We start from the raw sequence: 24,778 nt of genomic DNA on the forward strand, positions 1-24,778 counted from the left end.
TTTTGAACACCCCTCTTAAATCTGAATGTGTATAAAATATTGTCTTTCTTCTGGAAATTAATCCAGTTTTAAAACAAGCAATTATTAATAATTAAGATCTCCGGGGGATATTGCTACCTGTATGTTTGATTGACACCTTCCACCACCAGCTGAGCTGCCATAAGGAGGGCCGGCAGAGGGCGGGCAGACAGAAGACAGGACATCCAATGGGATCCGTGATGGGAGGGAATTTGTTCCACTCCAGCTTTGTTCTAACTTACTGGGACTCCTGAGCGCAATATGACTGGAGCACCGTTATTCCCCGGGACGGTGCGCGTATGCTCAGCGCGCCCTAACTTTTTATAAACTTCTTTATGCATCTCCAAGGATCTGGCAACTTTTTTTCTGGCTTTTTCTAGCAGCGCAAAAAAAAAAAAAAAAAAAACCCTCAAAAAACAAAAGGCAATCAGAGAAACTGAAATGAAACTTTCCTGATCTGCAGGAATAATTTTCCTCCATCCAGAGGATTTTGTTGCAGCTGGATGAAATAACACTTGTGGAGTACTTCTGGGACACTTCAGTGCGGATAGAGGGGAAGAGTTGCTGCTGCTTTTCTCATTGAATTTTGGCTGCAGACACTTTGTGGAATACAATGCTGTGGAGGCTCTAACTTCTGTAAAGTTGATGTATCATCGGTATGGACTCTGTCTGAGAAAGGTGGACAGGTTGACTGACCATGGCGCTCACAGTTAGAGGCTTTGGCCGGTTTCATTTTGTTCTGCTGATGCTGTGGACTCTGCCGCGGATCTGCGCGTCCAGTCAAGTCCGCCAAGAGTTCCGTGTCCTGGAGGAGCAGCCTGTCGGAACCTATGTGGGCACGATAGAGACCAAGCCCAGCTTCATGTACCGTTTCAGCGAAAACCACAAACTTTTCGCGATTAACGGCACCACGGGAGTCATTTCCACATCATCGGTGATTGACAGAGAAGTTTTGCAAAGTGATGTAATTAACGTAGTGGTGCTGTCCAGCCAGCCGACCTACCCCACGGAGGTCCGGATCGTGGTTTTGGATATTAATGACAACTCTCCGGTGTTTCCAGACGCGTCCATAGTGGTGTCCTTTAAGGAGGACGCCAGCAGCGGGAGACAAGTGATCCTGGACACTGCCACGGATTCTGACATTGGAAGCAACGGAGTGGATCACACCACTTACAGGATAGTGAAGGGGAACGAGCAGAGGAGATTCAGTCTGGATGTTACAGTCAATCCCAGCGGGGAGGGGGCATTCCTGCATCTCGTTTTAACCGCTGGTCTGGACAGAGAAGTTACCCCCTTCTACCAGCTCCTGATCGAAGTGGAGGACAAAGGAGAGCCGAAAAAGTTTGGCTACCTGCAAGTAAACGTCACTATTCAGGATATAAATGACAATCCCCCTGTTTTTGATCTAGATCAGTACCAAGCCAGTGTGTTCGAGGATGCAGCTGTAGGTTCGAACATCCTGCAGATCACAGCATCAGATCAGGATGAGGCAGCCAATGCTGAAATCAGGTACTTTTTAGATGAGGGGACGCCTTTTCAAATTGATCCTAAATTAGGTACTATTGTTATAAAGGAGGGATTGGATTATGAGATTAAGAAAGAGTACTCACTGACCATTCATGCTGTAGACAATGGTGTTCCCTCTCTGTCAGGCCGGACAGAAGCCACAATAAAACTTTTAGATGTGAATGATAATGACCCCGTTGTGAAGTTCAGATATTTTCCCACCACTTCTAAATTTGCCTCTGTTGATGAAAATGCACAGATAGGCACCGTTGTAGCTCTGCTCACAGTTTCAGACTCAGACTCATCCACAGCTAATGGCAACATATCTGTTTCAATCTTAGGAGGCAATGAGCAGAGACACTTTGAAGTGCACACATCTTCTGTGCCCAATCTAAGTTTGATTAAAGTTGCGAGTGTGTTAGACAGAGAGAGGATTTCCTCATATAATCTGACTGTTTCTGTTTCAGATAATGGCAAACCTATGGCCAGGTCCTCCTTTGCTAGTCTGGTTATTTTTGTGAATGATATTAATGATCACCCCCCAATATTTCAGGAAACACTGTACAGAGTAGATATCAGTGAAGGAACCCCAAAAGGCAGCTACATTAAAGGGGTTTCTGCAACAGATGGTGATTCTGGGCAGAACGCCAACCTGAGATACTCTCTGGTGTCTGGAAACACTTTGGGCTGGTTCTCCATCAGTGAAAACAGTGGCCTGGTTACCAGTGCCACTTTGCTGGATAGAGAAATCGCATCTGAAATTGTGCTCAACATTAGTGCCAAAGACCAGGGGCTGCAGCCCAAGATTTCCTACACTAAACTGATAGTTAACATCACGGATGTGAATGACCAAGTGCCTACCTTTACTCAGAGCACCTATCATGTTTCTCTGGTGGAGCATGCTCCTGCTGGCACTGAGCTGGTGCTGCTGTCTGCCTCAGACGACGACCTCGGGCCCAATGGAACTATCCGTTTTTCATTTGATGCAGAGACCCCTGCCAGCATCCAGGAGCTGTTTCGTCTGGATTCCGTGTCGGGCCGATTAAGCACAGGCGTGGAGCTGGACAGGGAGCATCAGGCCTCATATTTGCTCCATATCCGTGCAGAAGACGGAGGCAGCCCCCCACTGCACTCTGTAGGAAATGTCAACATCACCATTTGGGATATCAATGACAACAGACCCGTGTTCTACCCTGTTCAGTATTTTGCCAATGTGAAAGAAAATGAACCCTCAGGTTCTTATGTGACCACTGTTTCAGCCACAGACCGTGATTTGGGAAGAAATGGAACTGTCAAATACATAATTACAGCAGGAGACACTTCCAAATTCCGTATTAACAGCAATACAGGGAAAATCACAACCCTAGTACCCCTGGATAGAGAGGAAAAAACTGCTTACCAGCTGCAGGTGACAGCAGCAGATGGGGGGGGCGTGCGCTCACACACCCAGGCCATTGTGACTGTAACTGTTATAGACACACAGGATAATCCACCTGTCTTCAATCAGAGGGTGTACAGCTTTGTCATGTTTGAAAATGTAGCACTTGGGACAGTCATAGGCACCGTGTCAGCCACCACGCTGGACCTAAACACAAACATTTCCTATCTGATCACCTCAGGTGATCAAAGGGGGCTTTTTTCTGTGAACAATGCAGGCCAGATCACAGCATCCAGTCAGATAGACAGAGAGGAGCAAGAATTTTATCAGCTTAAAATTGTAGCCAGAGCCGGCGAGATCACAGGAGAGGCATTTGTAAACATAACTGTGAAGGACTTAAATGATAACGCTCCTCATTTTATTCACAATATGGAGCATGTGAGCGCTGTGGAAAACTGGAGTACAGGACATGCAATATTCCAGGCAAAAGCATCGGATCCTGACGAAGGTCCCAACGGCATGGTGATCTACAGCCTGAAAGAGAACCCAAAAGGCCTGTTTCACATCCATGAGCGGCATGGTCTGATCACACTGACTGGCCCGCTGGAGGTCACAACAAACTCTTACGAGATCGAAGTCATAGCTGCAGACATGGGGGTTCCCCGGCTAACCTCCAGCCTAATCCTGATCGTCAGCGTTTATGATGTCAATGACAACTCACCTGTGTTTGATCAGCTTTCATACGAAGTCATCATTCTAGAGTCCGAACCTGTCAACAGCCGGTTCTTTAAAGTGCAGGCCGCTGACAAAGACTCTGGTCTCAACGGGGAGATTATGTATGACATCACCAGTGGCAACATGGGTGATGTGTTTGGGATTTTTCCAGATGGACAGTTATACATCAAAACAGAGTTGGACAGAGAGATTCAGGACAGATATAACTTGGTGCTTGAAGCCAAAGACAGGGCTGTGGAACCACTGAGCGCCTCAGTAAACGTCACTGTGATCCTGGATGACGTGAACGATAACCGTCCTCTCTTTAATAGTACTAATTATGTGTTTCATTTTGAGGAGGAGCAGACGAGAGGATCAGTTGTTGGGTATGTTTTTGCTGAGGATAAGGACTTTGGCCCTAACAGTGAGGTCAGATACACATTTGAAATCCCGCAGCCCAATTTTGAGCTGAACACTATCACTGGGGAGCTTACCAGCACGCTGCAGCTGGACCGTGAATCACTGATGAGGCAAAGGGGTGCTGCTGTGTTTAGCTTCATTGTCGTCTCATCAGATCAGGGTCTCCCCAAACCCCTCAGAGATCAGGCCAAGGTACAGGTTTACATTCAAGATATCAATGACAACCCTCCAAAATTCACCAAAGATGTTTATCAGGCCTCCATCTCTGAGTCAGCTCAAAACATGACTCAGCTGCTGCGGGTTTCTGCCTCAGATGTGGATGAGAACAAAAATGGACTTGTTCATTATCACATTATTGAGGGCAATGAGGAACATCAGTTCATGATAGATGGCAGCTCTGGACAGGTGACTTTAGTTGGAAAGCTGGACTATGAAACCACTTCTTCTTACTCACTTAAAATTATAGCTGCTGATGCTGGAACGGTGCCATTGTCTTCCTCTTGTCTGCTGAGCATTAGCATTCTGGATGAAAATGATAACTCCCCATCCTTCCCTAAATCCTCCCTGTCTGTGGATGTGCTAGAAAACATGAGGATAGGAGAGCTTGTGGCGTCTGTGACTGCCACGGATGCAGATTCGGGTCAGAATGCAGACATAACATACAGCATCACAGCCACAAACAACCACGGCACTTTCAGTATTAGCCCCAACACTGGCAGCATCTTTCTAATTAAAAAGTTGGACTTTGAAACACAATCACTTTACAAACTCAACATAACTGCAAAGGACAACGGTAGACCTCCTCGCTCCTCATCCATACCCGTGGTCATTCATGTCCGGGATTTTAATGACAATCCTCCTATATTTGCCCCTGGAGACATTTTCAAATCTATCCCTGAAAATCTTCCTCTCTCAGCCTCGGTCATGACCATTATAGCTCACGACACGGATGCAGACATAAACGGGCAGCTACAGTACTCCATTGTTCAGCAGATTCCTCGAGGGAGCCACTTCAACATCGACCCAAGCTCTGGGCTCATTTACACCAATAAGGAAATTGACAGGGAGTTTTCCAACCTGTTTGAGCTGACCATCAAAGCCACAGATCAGGCAGTTCCAGCTGAATTCCGACGATTCGCATTAAAAAATGTCACAATATGGGTCACAGACCTGAATGACAATGTTCCTACTTTTGTATCCCAGAATGCTCTTGTGGCTGAGCCCAACATTGTTATTGGCTCCATCCTGACAACAGTGATGGCCCTTGACCCTGATGATGGGGAAAATGGGGAAGTGGAGTATGAACTTTTGGAAGGGGATGCAGACACCTTTATAATGGACAGGTACAGCGGGGATATTCGCCTGGCTTCCCAGCTGGTCCCATCTCGACTCATGTACACCCTGGCAGTGTCAGCAACAGACCACGGCACCGACCGTAAGACCTCCAGAACTGAGTTGACAATCATCCTTCAAGGGATAGATGGACCCGTTTTCTCTCAGCCCAAATACATAACCATCCTTAAAGAAGGCCAGCCGCCAGGAACAAATGTCATCTCCCTGGATGCCTCAAGTCCAAGGGGCTCTTCATCAAAAGTGGAGTATTTCATTGTGGCAGTACGGAGTGGAGGAAAAGCCGTTGGACGCCTTTTCACCATTGGACGCCACACTGGAGTGATACAGACTGCTGCGGAGCTGGACAGGGAACAAGGGTCCGACCTGTACCTGGTGGACGTGTACGCCATTGAGACAGATGCCAGCCAGCCCAGAACACAGCGTGCTGAGGTAAGAACATTGCTGACTGTTTTACTCTTTGAAAGCACCTAACAGGGAGCTTAAATTTAGCAAAGGATGGCTTGTTTGATCTACTTGGCAGGAGAAGGACATGAACGCAGTTATTTGACATCAACACAATATGATTAATAAATTCCAAAGTACTTGTATAATAAACTGGCATTCTAATGGAGATCAGTAAAGCAGGCTTTTATTTTGCTATCATAGCCCTGATAAAAAGGCAGTCTTGCATGTCTGCTTTACAAGCTCCTTTGTTACTTTTACGTCACCAACATATTCTTATCAGTGGTTATATGATGTGCTTTCATATAATATATGTTGTAGAAATGAAAAAGAGTTATTCATGTGGTCTTGCCGTGCAGGTATGCAATACCAGAGCCTGGATTTCTCTGTGTTTGAGCTGCCTGAGGGTGTTTTGGCACTGGGGTGGTCCTGGGGTACCTTTATTCCACCAGGAACTGCTCCACTGTCAATAAGTGACCATTAAAATTGGCTGATCTCTACAGACTTTATAAAAAGATGTTGAGGTCTAAGAGAAATTTAAGTTGCCCTGTGAGTTTTCACAATGTGATGCATTTTTTTCATTTTTTGATATGTAATGAAAGAACTTTAGGCCTGATTCGGTTGGCTGATGGCTTGCTGCCAGTAAAATCAAAATCAAATGTGATTTTTAAAAAATTACTTTATAAACCATTAACCAGACCTCATACACCTTGCAATGACAAGCTTCAATCAAAAAACAACAAAAAGACGCAAGCTGCTTCTTTTCTTGGAGATGGGTTTGTGTTAGTTTTAAATATCAGAGACAAACTGTGATATTATGTTAGCAGATGTAACTGTAACAGTTTGTGAATGTCATATTGAAATACCAGATGTTCTCTCATTTTTCTTCCAATTGAGATAGCAATCTGCTTCTCTGCTTACAAGGTTGTTGAGTTAAATAGAGAATAAAGAGCTTCACTTTTCCATGATCAAATCTTACACTTTGGTTTGGTTTCAGTCTAGGCTTAAATTGTGTCATTTTAAAAATCCATTTGCTGGAAAGCATTATTAGTGCCCTATAAAGTACTATACAAACAAACTTTGGTGTGTTTTATTGGAATTTCATGTGATAAGCCGCATAACAAAAAAGTGGAACATAGCTGTAAGTGGCTATTTAATATTTTAAAAAATTAAAATCTGAAAAGTGTGGCATGCATTTGTATTTAGCCTCCTTAGCCTTTGAGTTAATACTATGAATAACACCTTCAAGTCATTTGTGTTTTTGTGACATAAGTCAAGCTTAGTCAGGTTAGGAGTGCATCTGTGAACATTCATTATTAAGTCATGACCCAAGTCCTCTGTTGGATATAGGTCTGGACTTTGACTGAGCCTTTGTAGCATATAAATCTGCTTTGATGTAAATAACTCATTTGTAACTGTTCCTGCATGTTTAGGGTCATTATCTTCTCTCATCGTAAGTCAGATGCTGCCTCTAAGAAGTTTTATTTCAAGTTTCCCCTTTAGTTAGCTTCATCTATCTTCCTATTAACTCTGACCACATTTCTTGTCCCTCTATCAAATAAGCCAAATATTTAAGTTGCACAACTCATAGCTGTTCTGTCGACAGATTTTCTCACCTGAGCTGTGCATATGTGCAGCACCACCAGAGTTGCCATTTACCTCTTGGATGCTTGTATGATGAATGCTCTTTTTGCATGCCTATCAGTTTGCACACCAGAGGAATCCATTTCCTTATTAGGTTACATCAGCGTAAAACGTGACAGAAAACAAATATACCCCACACTTTTCAAATTGTTATTTGTGAAAATTTTAGAATTCATGTGTCATTGTCCTCCTACTTTCAAATTATGGATTACTTTATTGATTTATTGCATGAAGTTAGATGTTTGTTATAGAGTAATAAAAGGGGATGAGTTCATATGAACATGGTTTAATTTTGCACTGCAGTGAGCTCAACATCCAGGATGAATGAGCAGGTCATATCGAAAGTGTTTGGTGTCTTCTCTGTATGTGAGACCTAATAGCACTACAGCATAAACCTACAGACTTAGACTAATGTTTTTCCACTGCTGTGTTTATACACAGGATACCCAGTAGCAACTGGGGGATCACTTCCATCCCTGGGGTTGTGACCCCTTCACATTCTCAGTTTCTCATTTTCCCCCCATTGATTGGATGCATGAGGGAAAGCTGGCATGTCACGCTCTGTTATGCGGCATGTGTGACGTTTTAAAAACAATTCGGACAAAAGGAATTCGGCTGGAGATGCTTTATCGGGAGCAGCGATCTTAAACACCTCACAAACTTTGTCAGTTTTTGTTCTTTGCATCAGCCCTGCAGAACTGTTTCTTCCTTCTGGATCGCATTTGGGTCATATGCTGCAAACCTCATTTCAGTCTGCATGTAGACCAACAGTGGTACACACTGTTAGACAGCCATAATGGGATGTTTCCATTTAGTAGCTTCAAAGTGGCAATACTTAATTTCTTCTTGGATGACCTCATTACCCATAAATCTTTTATTTATTTGCAACGTTTGGTAAATATGATGAAAAAAAAAATCTTGGCAGCCATTTTATCTATTGTTGTTGAGGAATTTGCGGAGTTAAGGAGGATGTTTTTTATTTTGTTCAAAGGTTTTGCCTCATCACATCCTGTATTGCTCTTGTTTGGAGCTGGGGAGAACCTCCACCCCCTGAACTCCCAGTGGATTCACTCACATCTGAATCCCATCCAACGCTCTCCGTTCCACTCTGGGCCACGACTGGTGTCACAGCACGTGTTTCTCATCAGCCGTTAAGCAGCCTCAGATCACTGGAATGGGGTTTGTGTGCCACCTTCCTCATATGAATCGCCTTCAGTTTGTTACATTTACAAACAAATGACAGGAGAAGTGATTAGTTTTCACAAAGGGGCTATTTAACCACTGGTATTTGATCAAAAATGGTTTGACTCGTGACAATTAGATGAGCTGATCAAAGAGGAGACTGGCCTGCTCTCCAAATGTTGGAAATTCAGAATAAAATGTGCAATTTATTTTATTGCACCCAGTTCTTATTTTAACAAGTTTTGTTTGTTTACATGGATGTGGTTGGCTGGACCAAACTCTGGCTGTTGTATTTCTCAGAAGGAGCCCATAAATAAACACTTGGGCCATGATACTTTCTGAAATATTTGAAAGGATCCTACAAATGACTATTCCACCAGCAGTATCTTGATTATTGATAAATAAAATAAAACATCCTTGATTGCAGATAAGCTGCTCCAAATTAAGCGGAAGATAATGAATGGATGGACAGATGGATTTACTTCAACTAAATGGTTGCAACACCTTGTTTCTTCTCTTGTTCAGCCCTTTTGTGACAGATTAGCTGTTGTGTTTGGGATCATTGTCCTGTTGATGACCAAGTTTAGTTGAGAATACTGGATTATGCTTGTGGTCCCAGAGTCCTGCTGCTGCTGCAAAAGAAAGCCCAAACTATGACTCCTCCATCAACATGTTTGAAAGTTGGTACGAAGTGTTTGTATTGTTTGGTTTTCTTCAAACATGATGCTGTGCAACATCGCCAAATATTTTCAATGGTTTTATGTAAATGTTCCAGAAGTGTTTTGGTTCATTCAAATGCCAACTGAGCCACACTTGTTCAGTCAGTTTCTGACTATCCAGGGTTCCACATTTTACATCCTAACTGAGGCCTGCAGAATCATCTTCTGTTTTTGGCAATTTCACAATTTAAACTGTGCAACTGGACAATTTGATTAGCTTCTTTAAGGTCAATACCTGTTCAGCTAAGACAAAATTATTCATACTTTGGTGCACATTTAGGTGTTTCTTCTGACTGAAGGAAAGATTAACTTTTTGAAGTTGTCCAGGGAGAATACCAACTTCAGCCTGAAATCGGAGATAGGGATTAGGGTGATGGGAACGAAAGATAAATTGTTTTAAATTGATTTTGGAGAAGTATTTTTGTGATTACAAACAAGTTATTTTTCAAAAAATGTAAAGAAAAGCTATTTTTTTTATATAAATTAATGGTCCTGCATTTCTTTATAATCTTTTGAGAGATGTCAGCCTTGTTAACTGAATAAAATGTCTTGGTTGAATGAAATTATGTAAAAACCAAAATCAGCAAACCACCAAACACCCATGCTTTTAGACAGGTGACCACACTTTTTTATAAACAGCTGGGTGTATTAAGTTTTTCCATCACTATGCTTATAAAAACTTTTTAAACTCAATACCTGTTTATCAAGCTACATGTTTAGTATTCCATCAGACATTTCTTTATTTTCTGACAGAAACTAAAGAAAACCTCTTCAGAATAATGCAGATCTCCCTTTTTTCTGTTTATTACCTATGTTTTATCCCAGCGTCTCTGTAGCCATAAACTGGCAAGCAACAAAAGCTTTCTGAACTCCCTTCTAATCAAATTGAAGTGCTGTTATTCTCTCAGAGGCCCAAAGTGCCACATCACTTCTTGCCCCCTCCTCTTAAAGGCATTGTTCCCCTGTAAAGTAAACACAGTGGAAGCGTTTCACAGGCCCTCCTTTGTTCTGGCTTTTCAGATAAAGTGTTGTGCTGCCCCGTCAGGGACTTTGCTGGACTATTATTATTCTTTTCTCTGGGCCAACGTCTCACCCTGGCAGATTTAGGAGTGTGCATGGATTCTCCTGACAGCCAGCTGTCCTCCCCTCTCATCACCTGTAAGAGTTGTACTTGGATTTAAGAAAAGAGTGTGTTCAAGGTTTCTTCTGGAGATGTCAAGTGGTGAAGCTAGGAGTTGTAGGAATGGAGGAAGTGTTGTGGCGACAGGGTTTCTTAAAGGGTGCTTATTGCAAGAAGTCATGGGAAGAAAGCAGGGAGGGAACAGTTCAGGGTCTTCAGAAGGAACTGGGTAATTTTGGAGATAACACTGGAAAAGCCCAAAACATTTTACTCTAAACTCTATTCAATAGTTGAAATTCCCTTTAAATTCATTAGACACTTTAATATGCTTTAAGTTTTGTAACATTACCACTTACAACTTCAATGCATTTTATTTTGTGTGACAGACTGACATAAAGTAGTGCGTAACTGTGAAATATAAGGGAAATATAACATTGAACATTTTTATATGTAAAATCTGAAAAGTGTGGTGTGCGTTTATATTTGTTCTTCCTGATTAAAATCCTCTGTAATCCACATTTCGCTTCAATTCCAGCTGGAAAACTTTTGGGATACGTCTGTAGTTGCTTTGCACATCTGGAAAGTTCTTTTTTTTAAAACAGGCCACTGAACATCTGTCAACATACATTATCAAATCTCGCCACATACAGTATTTTCAGTTAGATTCAAATCTGGATAATTTTAATGCATCAGTCTGCTGATGTTTATGGACATTTTCTGCTGGAAGGTGAACCTCCACCTCAGGTTCAAGTCTTTCGCATCCTCTTCATTTTTCCTCCAGGATTGTGTTCTTTGTTTTCCTCCTTCATTTCTAAAAGCTTAGTTTTGGACTCATCAATAATTCTCAATTTTGTCTTTAAACAATGTTTTCTTCCTTATCACTCCAGATTTGTAAAGTGCATAACTTTTAGTTGAATTGTTGATCTGTGTTGTTCCTCCAAATTTACCCTGGGCATTTTTGGTTGCTTCTCAGTATAAATTCATATTAAATTACACACAGATGAATGCTATTTACTAATTGTTAGAAATTTGAAGGATGGATTTTATTATTAAAGCAAACAAAATTATGTCTTAATTTCTTTTCATGTCATATTCATCTTCTGCTTTGTGTTGGTGTGTCACATACAATCTTCCAAAATGTTAATATTTACAGTTTTAATGAGACAGACAATCCTACAAAATATGCAAAAAAACATTAAATGTTACTTTTTTTCTCTTTCTTACTTACTATTCAATTATTATTACATTTATTTCCCAATTAAATTCTGATTTAATTGGGAATGAGTTTTGTGGTGGAAATTATTTATCAGATAATGTGCTATAACTTTATTAATCTGATATTGAATATATTATGAGATACAAATGTCCCTACGCAATTCATTTATGTATTTAATCTAGACAGTTTAGCATCAAGATCTAAAAATCGATAAATTGTCTTTCTGATTCCATTTTGTGCTGCTTTGATATTCTTGTGATACTAAATTATCCTGAATACGAACACCAGAGAAAAAGTGATTCAGTCATCAGAGACCGTGTTAAGGTTTTAGAGAAGCCAGAAAAAGAGACTCACTGAAACACAAAACCGACACAGCCAGCCAGGTCAGCGAGCCGGCAGAAGAAGGTCATGTACAGCTGGATGATTTGATACGGATGCTGGGTTTTGTATATTTCTGTCTCTGCGTGAGAGTATTAATATTTTTTGAAGTGTTGATGACAGCAGTTTCTAGGGAAAGGTCGACCATTGTTACACATCAGAGCTCCGCTCGTCTTTGTTTGTCTCAAACCAAACCTGGGATTCATGAACAGAACTTAATACGCAGACTTCAGGGTTCCCAGAGGAGGGAAGAGGAATGATGCAGAACAAACTACATCCTTGTGCATTGTAATTCACGGTCTGATTGCACTATTTTGTGTATCTAATTGTCCGCATGTACTTTAGCAGAGGCTGTGATGCACTGGCCATGACCGAAGTTGTAATTCACAGGATAATCTGGACGGACAAGCGCTTTTTAAATGGTCATCGACAAGGTGAGGCATCTGCTTGCTGGTCTTCTCGTAGGTGGTCCCAGCAGACATCGGGTCGGCCGGTGCTGAGGAGGGCCGGCTTGTCTCACAACGTTTTTTACGAGACACCATCGCAATAAAAGTCGGATAAACATTCAGTCGTGCATAGATGCATGCAGGCAGATGCTGCCAAGAACACATAAAGCCACACAGACACGCTGGCCACAAGTTCAAACTCTCAATCAGCTGCAGGAACACTTGAATGGTTGTGGCAAGCAAAATAAGTCTGTTTTATGTAGTTTATTATGAATATGTGGCTATCAAAGACCGTTATTTGTTGTGAGTCTTTTCTTGTTTGCTTGGGTTTGTCTTGCTTCATTCGTTTTATGTCTCTCCATTCAGAAGTGTTGAATATCTTTGGCTGCTCTCCACCTTGTTTGATCCTCGGTGACGAGCTTTAACATTTCTTCAGTTCTTTATCAGGACTTCAGCTCATTAAAGTCTTTGGATCTGTTATTGTGGTTGGACAACAGCATCTCATGTCTGTCAAGAGGATTTTACAAGGTCAGAAAAATGTTATTCTGCTCGAAGCATTAGGTGAAAAAGCACTTTCACCTTGACATATTTCTTCCATCTTTTCTTTTTTGTCATTTATATCATAAGTTTCATTTTAATATCCAACTTGAATAAATGTAAAAGTAAGTTTTAAAGCCATAATTTCATTTATTAAAGGGAAAAAAAATCACAATCAAAATCAACTTGGCCTCCTCTGTTCAATTTCACCAGCCAGACCCAGACCTGAATAACATATGAGCTGCAAAATCAAGAAATCTCCTGAATAAAACCTATTTGATAAGAGTATCTACAACCAGATATTAGGTTAACAGGAAAAAATTACTTTTTCACATTGAGCCAGGTTGGGGAAGATATATTATTTTCCTTCAATAAATCAAATCATCCTTTTAAAGCTGCATTTTTTGTTTACTCAGATTTACACTTAAATGTACCAAAAGCAACAGGACAAATCTGCAATGAGGAAAATGGATTTTTCTACCACTGTTGTTTATTCTGCAGACTCACAGTTTTAGCTCTTTGTTGGTTCTGTGGGTTTGTATCCAAAAAGATTTGGATGATCAGGATGTGAGGAAGTTTATTCATGTTCTGTTACTGTCAATTTAGCTTAACGTTCTTGTATAAAATAAACAATTAGAGGAGTTAAAGAATTTCTCAGCCTTCGTCAGATAATCATGCATAATTATCCAAATATTCTTTCAGAATGGGGATTTTAGGCCGCTTCTGGTCCACAAAACTGAGTTGTCCTGTAGGATTTACCTGGAGTCTGTGAGTTTCCAAGAGAGGCCATTTTAGGGCAGAGTTTGTGAAAATGTTTGCAGTAGGGAAGAGTAGGGTAGAGCAGAACCAACAGCCTTACATTAAACCTGAATACTCTTTAGTCAATCCCTTTTATGACGTGAGGTTTATCGTGTGAGGAGACAATGAAAGAGTCAACACTTAAAGGAGGGATCATATTTGCAGTTTCGCCAAACAGTTAAATAAAACATGTTCAGTGTAAGATTCAAATACACAACATTACAATGGAGCTCGAAATTAAACTTTTTGACATTTCTTGAATTGTCATCTGTGGCAAACTGAATTGTCTCTGTGTGGTAGCCCTGCCCTACACTTCTGTAAACAGGTTAAAACACACATTATTCACATCATCTATTTATAAACACAAAATATGCTGGTGAAGGGAACGCGAATGTGTATTAAAAGAAAAGGTCTGTCTGCTCTGTGGTCGACTGTCCGCAGCTTTTCTCTCTTCACTCATGCAAAGTTGACGCAGGACTTCAAGTTACAATAATAAATGACTGTGGCCTGAGCTGTGCACATGCTCGTTGGTCAGAGTTTTGCATCATCTGGTTTATTTTCACATCAGAGATACATTTCTGTTGTAGTGCAACTTTGATTGTCATGCCTCATTTGGGTGGGGGTCATTCCTTAGTCTTAAGCGCACAGTCGCCGACCAAATGTGAGACCAAAATAGTCAGAACCTCCTCGGGGCAAGCATTTCTGCTTTGGTCTGCAGAATTAGGCGAGATCAAAAGGGAGCCATTTAGGATTTCGTTAAGTGCAATCAGAAAGGTGCGTCAGAAGCTGTGAAGTTAAATTTCCAAGCTTTACATCAACTGAACCGAAGTAAGTTTGATTGAGTGCAGTTGAGCTGCAGATTTTCACTGAGAAAATAAGTCTTTCCCTGTTAGGACTCCATCTCAGAGAAGACTTCATCCCTTCTTTCTGTTCTACTCTGACTGTGAGGAGACCATAAAAAATGCCCAAGTCTCTCCAGCTCCAAAAAAAAAATGTTCCACTACTTTCACTTGTAAAACGAATGGAGTTAGAGAGAAAGAAGCAGAGCACTGGGTTGATTTTGGCACGAGTTCTCTGCGGTAATAATGGATCCCAGCTATGGGGTGATTTATTCTTCCACGTGACTCACAGAGCTCCCTAGCATCAACAAATACTCCAACTTATCCACATGCAGAAATACACAAAGCCAATTTCCATTGTTTTCAGAGCTGACCTGACTCTGCTTCATGTCTTTAAAAAAAAAAAAGAAGTGAAAGGGATCGCTGCTCTCTTGCACATCTCACTTCCAGCCAGCTATCAATCAGCACCACCCCTGAGTGACTTTGAGTACAACCGGCCCTTTTCCAGAGCATCCCGCCTCTGGGGACATCCGATGAGACAGAGCGGCTGCGTTCTCATGCATGCAGACAGGGGTGCACATGCAAACACCTCATTGTAGTAAGACAAGCGACCCACAGGCAGGAAGGGGAATCTCCTGCAGCCTGGACAGATAATTTAAGAGTGATGTGGGGGATGGATGGAGGACAAAGAGCGAAGAGCAGCAGGGTGAAGAAAAGGAATGAGCAAAGATAGAGTGGCACCAGACAGCGAGAACCTTGCTGTGGCAGGGCTGGACGATATGGCTGGAAAACATGTCATGATGTTTCATATCAGTCGATACTGATAATCATTGATTTGTTTTTTGTTTTAAATATCTGAAATACTGCCAAACTGGTGGCAGTATTTTGTCTTTTATCCACAGTTTCATCTCCATGTCGTTTATTTTTAAGCAGTTATGCGGCACAATGGCAAACCTTAAACTGCTGTTGTGCAAGTTATCCAACAAGTTGCTGCTAGATAACCAAATAATCAGTGAGTTACCAGGTAACCAATGACTGAGTTATTTGATGCCAACGTGGCTTAGTTGGCCATGATAGCTGTCTACAACCCCCATAATGTTGTGTGGTTCTGAATCAGAGTTTAGTGAATATTGTAAATATTGAAGATTTCTCTCAGATTATCTATTCGTATTAACCATGTCTCTATCATAATGTATATTGTTATTGATTTATTGTCCAGCTTAACTGTATTGTTATCAGAATCAGAATTCCTTTTATTGTCATTGTGTAAGAAAGAAAGCACAACAAAATTTAAAAATCTATCCCCAGTGTTATGTCATGAGTTTCCTAACAGGAGATCTGCTGTTTCTCTTGATCTGCAAGCAGAATAATACAACTTTATTAAGAAAATTAAGCATATATTTTAAACCGTACTGCTTTTTCTATTTGCTACCTGATTTACTCTTTAACCTTGCAAAATCATTTTCTTACTCAGTGTGTTGTGCGAGTCTTAGCTCAGAGTAAGGCCAAACCACAGCTGATCTGCAGCTGCTTTCAATATTGAAACTGAAATATTTCACCTCACAGATTGTCCCTGCATGACTTTTTTTCCGGCAGTCAATTTCTGTGCAAGTTGTACGTTTTTTTTTTTAAATCGTGCAACAGAGTGGTAGTCTTAACTCTGTTCATGCTCTTCGTTTGACAGCTGCTTGGCCTCCTCGAAAACCTTGAGTATCCACGATTGTCTGCTGAATTCTTCTGGGGGATTTTTTTCCCATTGTAGAAGTTTTTTGTATGTGTTTTATTGCTTTTCAAATTCTTTCCTTCCTGTTCTTATTGAACTGTTTGGTGGGAAAGATTTAATTATTTATTCAGTACTTCTACCCCATTAAGTATTTTGAAAACTGACTAATTGAAATAAAGAAAATGTTTAGAACTCTTTGTGTTGTTTAAATGCAATTTGTCATTTGTTTTCTATCCTATGGGATTGCCTTAAGTTCTGATATTGGCACCAACTGCCTCCTGTTTTTGTGTGATGATGCAGTAGTTGTAATAGTCAGAAAACTACATTGGATAAAGAAATGAATTTGATAAACTCAGATTTTCTGACGATGTGTTGTTTTTATTGATTTAAATTCCAACAGACAAAACTAGTGGCTAAATCAGATACAAGATTCCTTTTCTTGGTGTTAAATAAATAAACTGTAGAAGAGACTTTCAATGAACAATGGATTTACTGAAGGACATCAATTTGGTCTAGCGACTGGAGAATTTTGGATCCTCAAGCCATTTTTGAGCAGCCTTTGTAAAACGGGAGGAGACAGGAATGTTGGGCTGGTCTGCAAGAATGTTGCATGTCAAAATCACCTCCACCTCAATGACAGGAGTCAACATTTTGACTTGGAACATTAGATTCACTCAAGATGACCATTTAATTTCCCTCAGCTGTCATACTGTGACAGGTTGTCTTTTGCTTTTACACAATTAGCAGGTGCTTCTCTTCAGGTGTTTCCGTGCAGCAGCACGTTCAACACAAAGCCGGCCGTTCTTCACTGGCTAAACTGGCCTTCCACGTTTTTCTGCCAGGGGTCATTTCACTGAAAGTCTGCGGTTGTTTGCTGAGAGTCGAACGTCTCAGAAAAAAAAGCTTGTGGTTTTAGAGACAATAACTGCAAAGTATGATCTTCAGCTAGCATGGTTATTATCTCATTCAGGCAGATTCTTGGATCAGTGTTGTGTTTGGCGCTGCTTACTCTGTATTTGAACGTTATAATTCTGCAGTCAAGTATCACAGCACAGACTGGATGCAAAGATTGCCTGTAAACATTTTCTCTTGCATGGCATCTAGAGGAGTTTGGTTCATGGGTAACCAACAAAACTTTTTTGTTTACTCAATTTCTGAACAACTTATCTGCTGTCAGACACAGAGAGCGGTAAGAGCTCCTGGCTTGAAGCAGCTAAACGTTTTTGGGTGAATGCAGGCCTCCTTTCCCCTCTCCATTTGGGTCAGTTTAATTGAAAGCAGCTGGTGAGGGCTCTGGGCAGTGCTGTGCGGGGTCTAGTCAACGTGACTCAGGCTGCTGCTCATGACTGAGGTACCTGAGCTGCAGCGCTACAGGCTTTGTCTGAGTAAACTGCCATTTTTATTAAAGTTTTTTGCATCCTGAGCTGTTGACTTTTTGGGGAAGTTAAAAGACAAAAGGGAAAGCTGCGGCTTCAATTTTGTTTATTGACATTTTGGCTATTTTGGCTCTTTTGTTTCTTTGATTTTTCTATTTGCCACAATTTTCACCAGGGTCTATTGTGTTGGGATGTCAAGGTGTAATTTAACAAAGTGCTGTTCTTAGAGCAGACTCTACGTTCTTCCCTTTCAAACAATGAACCATTTTAAATTGAATTGCTCGTGTTTGTGTTTGTATACCCCTGTTACATGCCTTCAACCATAAACACCATCGTTACTGTATACTTTCTCAACAACCCACTAAATCTTGGCACCCTTTTCTCATTTCTCTACTGTTATCCTGCTTGGCTTCTCTGGCACTGACACGTAGCTCACAGAGATGGAAAAAAAAAACAACAAAAAAAAAAATAAAACCATCCACTTCAAATGAATCATGCAAAAACGTCTAAACTTGGCTGGCCTGCTGTTGAGAGGCAGATCGTAATGAATTCTCCCTCCCAGGACATTGCGTTCTTATGGTATTACAAAGAGGGGGTGATCAGATATAACAGAAGTGTGTATCTGTATCTCCTCCAGGGGGCTCCTGCTGAGCCTTCACTGACAGTTCCACAGCCTGAATGTGAAAGCTAAAGTGGCTAAATGAAAAAGAGGATTACAGCATAAATATGCCACTTCAACTATAATTTTGCAGGTTATCTAAAAGTTTTCCAAGTCTCCTTTTTGCACTTTTCTTGTTCCTGGCTGTGAAAACAAGTCCTTAAATGACATAAATACACATGAAGATGCAGATGAGTAGTAGCTGAAAGTCTTGTCTTTAACAGATGTAAGAAGTTTGATCTGCGTTTGATCAACTCACAGTGAATGCTGTTACATCACGCTTCATTACAAGTGCCTATACTTGGCACATTTGACATACACGTGTTTGGGATGTCTCCGCTTGGCCCACCTCTAGCACAAGACTAAAATTCGTATCATTGGTTTTACATGTCCAAGAAGTTTTTGAAACATGAAAAAAAATGTGATTACCAAACAAGTGGGTGGAAGTTTGTTTCAGATAATAAGACCTGCATCAAACTTAAACAAACAACTTTTTCTCTTGTCACTTGGGGTTTTTATTTGCATCAAATCTTGCTCTGCAGTCTGTCTTTTTCCACAGGGCTTTTACCTCCTAGGTCTGCATTACTTTCAGTTTTTCTCTGCAAGAACTCTTAAATCTTATCAAGTCTATTTTTCTCAAACGTCTAACACCAAAAGATGTTGTTGACTCAAGAAATGCATCATCCTTTATTGATCATCTATACTGACATAAAGAAATTGTAACAATGGATGTATTTGAGACAGGATGGTGGCTTCAAAGTGATTAAGCATTTAATAATAGATTGGTTCTTTGCTAGGTTGTCTGTTAAACAACACCACTCTTTTATCCCTTGAGCTTTTTTATGCTCAATTGTTTCACAGGTCAGAGTTTGTTGTCTTGCATACACAAATGCTTGCAGAAATATTTACAAAGAACTCTTTAACATATGAAAAGGCATTTATACCCGAGTGAAGCAAATTATAAAGTGTAAGTGATGACTCGGGAGTTTTTGCACAGTGCTGGATATTTGCTGTAAGTTGCTGCAGGTTGACTTTCCAGCAAATATCATTGTTTCTTCTACTATTAAGCTGCTATGTGTGCTGAACTGTAGTCCTGTAGTTCTGAAAGTTAATTTTATATTAGATAAAATAATATTCTCTAATGTATTTTTATTTGATGGAAAATAACGTTAGTGAAAAGCAACCACAAAAAATCACATTCACAACATTTTTAAGAGTCCAGACATAATTTAAAGTTATGCTAGACCTCTTAATTTGCAAGCTGCTTAACACATTCTGCAAAACCAAAGCTCTACTTACAACTTTTACAGTTTCTTCTTTGTCTATGTTCCAATCTTGTCTTAAGAATGTGTCAAGAAATTTTTGTGTGAACTTGTTAACAAGAAATAAAATGAACAAACAATACATTTGTTGGGAACTCCTGGCTTTGAAGAGCATTGCTTGTCCAATAAGGATTAGTATCTCCTGTGGCTTTGGAGAGGTTTCATGGTCATGTCTTAGTCATTGAGGTTTGCCAGTATCTGAATCATAAATTTCATTGTTAACAGCTATTTTATTTTTATAATGTCAGCAGACTGACAAGCGTTTTCCTGGAATATGTAGTGGTTTTTATCATAATCCTTCAAAAGGACTCTTTATGTAAGTGCGGTACACAGTTGGTATATGTCTTTGCATTCTTTATGTATGTTTCCATCTTCCCGCTGAAAGCCTGCAGACTTCAGGCATGCCAGCTGCCTCAGTGCTAATCCCTCCTCTTGCAGATTTACACATGATCCCGCGGAGTGTTTCGTGCCACTTGATGCAGCTATTTGATAATGAGTGAGCGATCCGATGAGTAGCAAGGCTCTCAGGAGCCATCCAAGGCAGACCTGTGAACTCTGACCTGACTTGGCAGAACACTAGCGGAAGCAGAGCTGTGGCAGCCAGACGAGCAGCTATGTGTGTCCAGGCAGATGCACTCTTTCAGAAGACAGAAGGCACGGTTGAGTTTCACCAGGCTGATAAATATTTGTGTATGTGTCGCAGCATGTCATCGTGGGACCGAGTCCCACAGCGCCATGGACTGGCAGCTCGAGTGTGAACTCTGCATGCTCTCTTTATTCTTCTGACGCCTGACAAGGCCGAGGCCCTGTTGGTAATGATGTGGTTATTACTTCCCATCATGCCTCGCTGCAGGCCGGACCGTAAAACTTCACGCTGTATTCTCGGTGTCCTTCAGCAGCTGCCTGCAGAGTGCTGGACTTACTTGGCTCTTTTGAAGCCTTTTTTTCATTCTGACACAGATGTTGGACCTCAGTTACAAGGCAGTGCTTTAAGATGTTTTTCTTTCAAAGCTGTCACATTTGAGCAGTTTTATGCAAGGATATATGTTTGGATACAAGAGCGTACTGAGTAGGTTCCACTTTTGCTGTTGAAAAAGCCTTGACCTTATACTTAGAGAATTTTGTTCTGGAGTGAGTGAGGCTAAGAAAATCAGCAACATCAGATCTTTCAGGTCTCTTGCCTCCCACCTCTGATATTAAAGCCTATCAGTTTTCTACCTGCTGTGTAGTGGGACCATATGAACACCTTAAATGCTTTCTTTTTTTCACCTTTCCTGAGCTGATGAAGGGTGCTGCCTCTGCAGGGGAGCGTTATTGCCAGGTAGGGGGCATGATTGGTCAGCAAAATTGCTCAGTTTGTTGGCGAAAGTACCATCCATGTGAATGAGTCAGTACAAGACGTTTTTTTACCTGTCAAAGGTCAAATGTTAAAGCTGACTGATGTATTTATTTAGCCCTGTGAAACATTATGGGAATGGTTGTAGTGATATGTAGCACCTGAAGCATTACCAGGCAGTCGATCCTTCCTTAAGGTGTGTTCACATGTAGACTTTGCTTGATTGATTGCATCTGTTACATTTTCAAATGCGTGGTTCGATTTCACGCTGCACTGTGCCAAATGAACCAAACCCTTTGAAAAGACTGTTCACCCCCTCACCTGTGGGGTCACTGCACCAAGAACCACTGAAGGAAACGACACAAAAACATCTCACAGTATTTCATATCTCTGTTTTCTGGGGGTACAGTGAGTCAGCTCCAAGGAAATTGATGGGCATCAGACTGGCTGCTTTGCAAATACCAGTAAATGATGTGGCAAGTAGCACTGGGCTTAGGTATGTCAGCTTTCCAGGCTGCATTTTCTACTGTAGATTTGCTCTCTGAATGAAATCAGCAGATTTTATTCTGTAATTTGTTTCTGCAAATAATTACTATTTTCAGTTTAGTAGGAATAATTGTTCCATTTTCTGTTATAAATCAAGCCACCTATACCATACATTTTTGGCATTTGTCATGATGGCTCAAACAAAAACCCATGTAAAATCTTTAAATGTTACAGTATGAGTAATTTGACTGTTTTACTATAAATTCTTTACTTGTGCTCCACATTTAAGCAAAAAAGGCTAATTGTTTCATATCCTCGTAAAATGTTTGGTTAGCCGCAAATACACTGGACACACTGCTGTCTTAAAAACTCTCAAGTTTGGCAATACAAAAGACACAGTAAACTGAATACCCATTATTACTTTAGCTGCAAACCTTGGATAACAACAGACGCTTTAGATCTGGTGGAGGTTTAGCAGATTTTGCCCCTTTTTTTAATCGTTTGGCTCTTTAATTTTACATATCCACTATGGGAATTCAACTCTGAGCAAGAAAATCAATCAGAAACAGAGTAAGCGCATCAAATTTCAAACTGTCTTTGAAACTCAAGATTCATTTGTTGGCTTTATGCATGACCCCTGCTGCTGAGTTTACATGAGTCCCCTTCTTTGACTCAGAGGAAGCCGTCGCTGCCCCCGAGGCTGGAGTACTGCCAGCTGCTCTCATATGGAACCAGTTTGATTCCCTCGCTGTCAAACGTCCCGTCTGCCCCCAGCAAACACCCCACATGTGAAAGGCTGGGCGGACATGGTGCTGCTCAGTATTAACGCCTGTATTTTCCTTCTTCTTCTCAAAACATTTAGAGATTTGATTGTCAAAGCAAGACCGTGAATGTACAGTTATTAGATAGAGTTGACTGAATGTTTTATATTTTATGTGCTCTTCAGTTGTTGTTTTTTTAAAAAAGAAGAGCAAGTCAGAAGCCAATAATTTAAAAATTATGGTATATCTGCTACCTTAATAATAAATTATAATCATATTCAATAAGTGAGAATATGTGTTCTTCTTACCCTTATTTGTCAGATAAAAGCTTCTAGTTTAAAAATACTCTTCAATAAACCCAAATTTCTATATTAACAAATAGTTTTTTATTGTTTTGATCTTAAACGTCATCATAATTAACAGAAATAAAGGATTGAAAACATATTTTGGCATTTAATTAATCTATAAAATGTTTTCTCACTGTTGTTTTAAAGAAACAAATTAACTTTTCAGCAGTATAATAATTTAAATATGATGACATATTCATTATGAAACACATAATCATATTTTGACACATATCACAAACACATATCATATTTTGAACTTAAAATAGGATCAAATGCTAATGATTTAAATCTTAGCAGCACATTTAGTCAGATTAGATTTTCCTTTTGCCTTTTCTTCTTGACATTAACTTTATATTTCGTTTTGAAGTGTGCTTGAAATTTTATGAAAAACATAGAAAACAATAGATTTTGTCATAGCAACAGTGACAGCATACTGTTTATGCAAATGAGACAGAGGTGGTTTAATAGAACATCTGAGTCAAAGTAGGCTTTCTACAGTTTGCAAAATTTAAAACAAACTGTTGAGGCAAATTTGTGAAAATTAAGGACAAGGCACAACGTCTAGCTTTGCACAGTATTTCTCATGAAAATCAAGCTTGTTTTGTGAAGCTGTAGTTGTTTCAGTTTAATATCATCATGAACCCCAAATTATGTTTTGGATTCTTAATTTAAAGTAAAACAAGAATTAGTTTTTGATATGTTGTCCAGTGAGTCAACTAACAAGTACTACATGTCATACACACTGATCCAAAATGATTGAAGAAGTTCCCACCACTTTGAAACCATTACTCTGGAGTCTTTTAGTAACCAACTAAAGCATACCAAAAAGAGTGGAAGAAAAAATTACCATCCATAAAAATAAATGTGAAAATGTCATCACAGGGGTTTTGGTACTAAATCTAACCACATGCAGTTAAAGCCTTACAATACCGACACATACTGCTCTGAAAATAAAACTAAAGACGACAACAACAACAACAACAAATAAAACTACTGCAGAGAAATAGTTATGCTACTGTATTGCCAAACAGTATGCAAATAATTGTGCAATCATATTTAGAAATGTAAACGTGGCATTTACTGATTATCTTCTTTAACCAAAAGGAACAATCTGAATAATTCTGTCCCCTTCTGAGTTTTTGGAAAAATTTTAAATTAGAGTTTATCACATAGCAAATTGTTATCCCAGTATGTTCTTCATTTTAAAAGTAGAAGCAAGCATTAAGCTTCAAAGCACACCTTGATTAAATTCAGTATTGTAACCAGCACTGTTCAGATGACCTGCAGCAGTTCTTCCAGCGTGTTTTTGACTTCAATCTTAAAATAAAAACGGGGTTTCCCCAACCGCCAGCGCATCCTTCAATTCATTATTCCTCCTCAGAAGATAAAAAAGTTAAACTTTCCATATCAAAACCTCTCACTTTTAATTGTATTTTCTTCATTAGCTCAGCTTGTCTCAGAAAATCAAATTTATACCATTATGACACAAATTAACTTCGTGCAATGATTACACTGCCTTTTGTTGCTGTTGATGTTTTTTTTCTACTCTTCTGCAGTTTGCTCTGGCTTTAATTAATTCTTGCACTGAAATTAACTTGCGAGAAGTCCCAAGATGGTTCATTTAGGGTGTATATGATTAGGAGCAGCCTAGGAGATCAGAGCTTCTCTTTATTCTGTTGCTCTGATGTTAATTTGTTTACCATCACCCCCTCTCAGCTCCCATGCTCACAATCGTGTCCTGTTGTTTTGAGGTTTTTATTTCTTCCAATCATAAGGCCTCGTACTCCTTTGCCCGGTTTGTGTCAGATGTAAATGAGGTCTTTCCATTTCCTTTGGGATGAAATGGATAAATCACTGGATGGATGTATAGATGGATGTGCGGTGGAAGAAAACCTTGTGTGGAGCCCGTCTCTCCAGGTCTCCATTGAGCGGAGATTACATCGCTGGTTGGTGGCCGTAAAATGCAGCGCTCTGCTGGCAGACACCAAAAAAGGCTCAAAGAAGTCTTTTCAAACCTCGCTATTGTTAGCAAGGGATTATTCTTTGGGTTGTTATCCCAT

General features: G+C 40.2%; 1 protein-coding gene across 2 annotated transcripts in view; it reads left to right on the forward strand.

Moving 5' to 3' along the window:
- Positions 1-427: 427 nt before the first annotated feature.
- fat4 (FAT atypical cadherin 4) overlaps positions 428-24,778 on the forward strand; it is a 126,194-nt gene continuing 101,843 nt past the window's right edge. For both annotated transcript variants that reach the window (XM_023328367.1, XM_023328368.1), the window contains exon 1: positions 428-5,818. In XM_023328367.1, the coding sequence (XP_023184135.1) occupies positions 716-5,818 (5,103 nt within the window). In that variant the 5' untranslated portion in view covers positions 428-715. The remainder of the gene's footprint in view (positions 5,819-24,778) is intronic.

The sequence above is a fragment of the Xiphophorus maculatus genome, chromosome 23 (genome assembly GCF_002775205.1).
Source record: "Xiphophorus maculatus strain JP 163 A chromosome 23, X_maculatus-5.0-male, whole genome shotgun sequence".
NCBI lineage: Eukaryota > Metazoa > Chordata > Actinopteri > Cyprinodontiformes > Poeciliidae > Xiphophorus > Xiphophorus maculatus.